Source organism: Morone saxatilis, unplaced genomic scaffold, assembly GCF_004916995.1.
Source record: "Morone saxatilis isolate NCDOM2014 unplaced genomic scaffold, NCSU_SB_2.0 Contig4, whole genome shotgun sequence".
Classification (NCBI taxonomy): domain Eukaryota; kingdom Metazoa; phylum Chordata; class Actinopteri; family Moronidae; genus Morone; species Morone saxatilis.
The window spans coordinates 10,143,706-10,144,260 of record NW_023339984.1 but is presented as its reverse complement, the minus strand read 5'-3'; the positions used below and the strand labels follow the sequence as shown (position 1 = coordinate 10,144,260).

The following is a 555-nucleotide window of genomic DNA, read 5'->3' as shown; positions in this document are numbered from 1 at the left end:
AGGTCCATTTACTATTTACCATCTATACGTTCAGTTTCAGTCTAATTTGGCCAGGTGCGTAGATTAGGTGATACTATGGTAATGATATTAAAGGAGATGATGTTATTTAATGGAATTGATTAAATATCTCTATCAGATTAAGTCACATAATCTATTTACCTAATTCTATTTATCATAATTTTATTATTCAATTTATTTTTTACAATCTTTTACCATTGCCTATTTCTCATCTATTTACTATTATATTAATTTTTTTTGTTACAGCACCTCATCACCTCATGGATTTGAGTATAAAGGACAAAAGAGAAGCACAGAGTTTGACAGTGACATAACTGGACCAAGAGCAAACAACAGAAGTGTTTGTTCATCTCTGAATACTTTTTGTCTTTGGCTCACAGCCCCAAGCCCATTGGTTCCTACTGAAGATGTAAATCTTTAAAAACAAAAATATGTAGTTTAATTCTTTTTAAATGACTCTCAATAATTTCCTAAAACATCTGTACACCACCTGAAGCTACAAATCAGATGAAGTTGTATAACTAGGGGCTCCCGGTT

The 555-nt window shown here is 31.7% G+C and overlaps 1 protein-coding gene across 1 annotated transcript in view; it reads left to right on the top strand.

Moving 5' to 3' along the window:
• Window positions 1-555, top strand: part of LOC118338448 — a gene marked incomplete in the record, with an annotated part of 10,644 nt that overhangs the window by 2,138 nt on the left and 7,951 nt on the right. Inside the window, 1 exon segment of the mRNA XM_035675749.1 lies at window positions 265-323. Coding sequence (XP_035531642.1) covers window positions 265-323 — 59 coding nt within the window.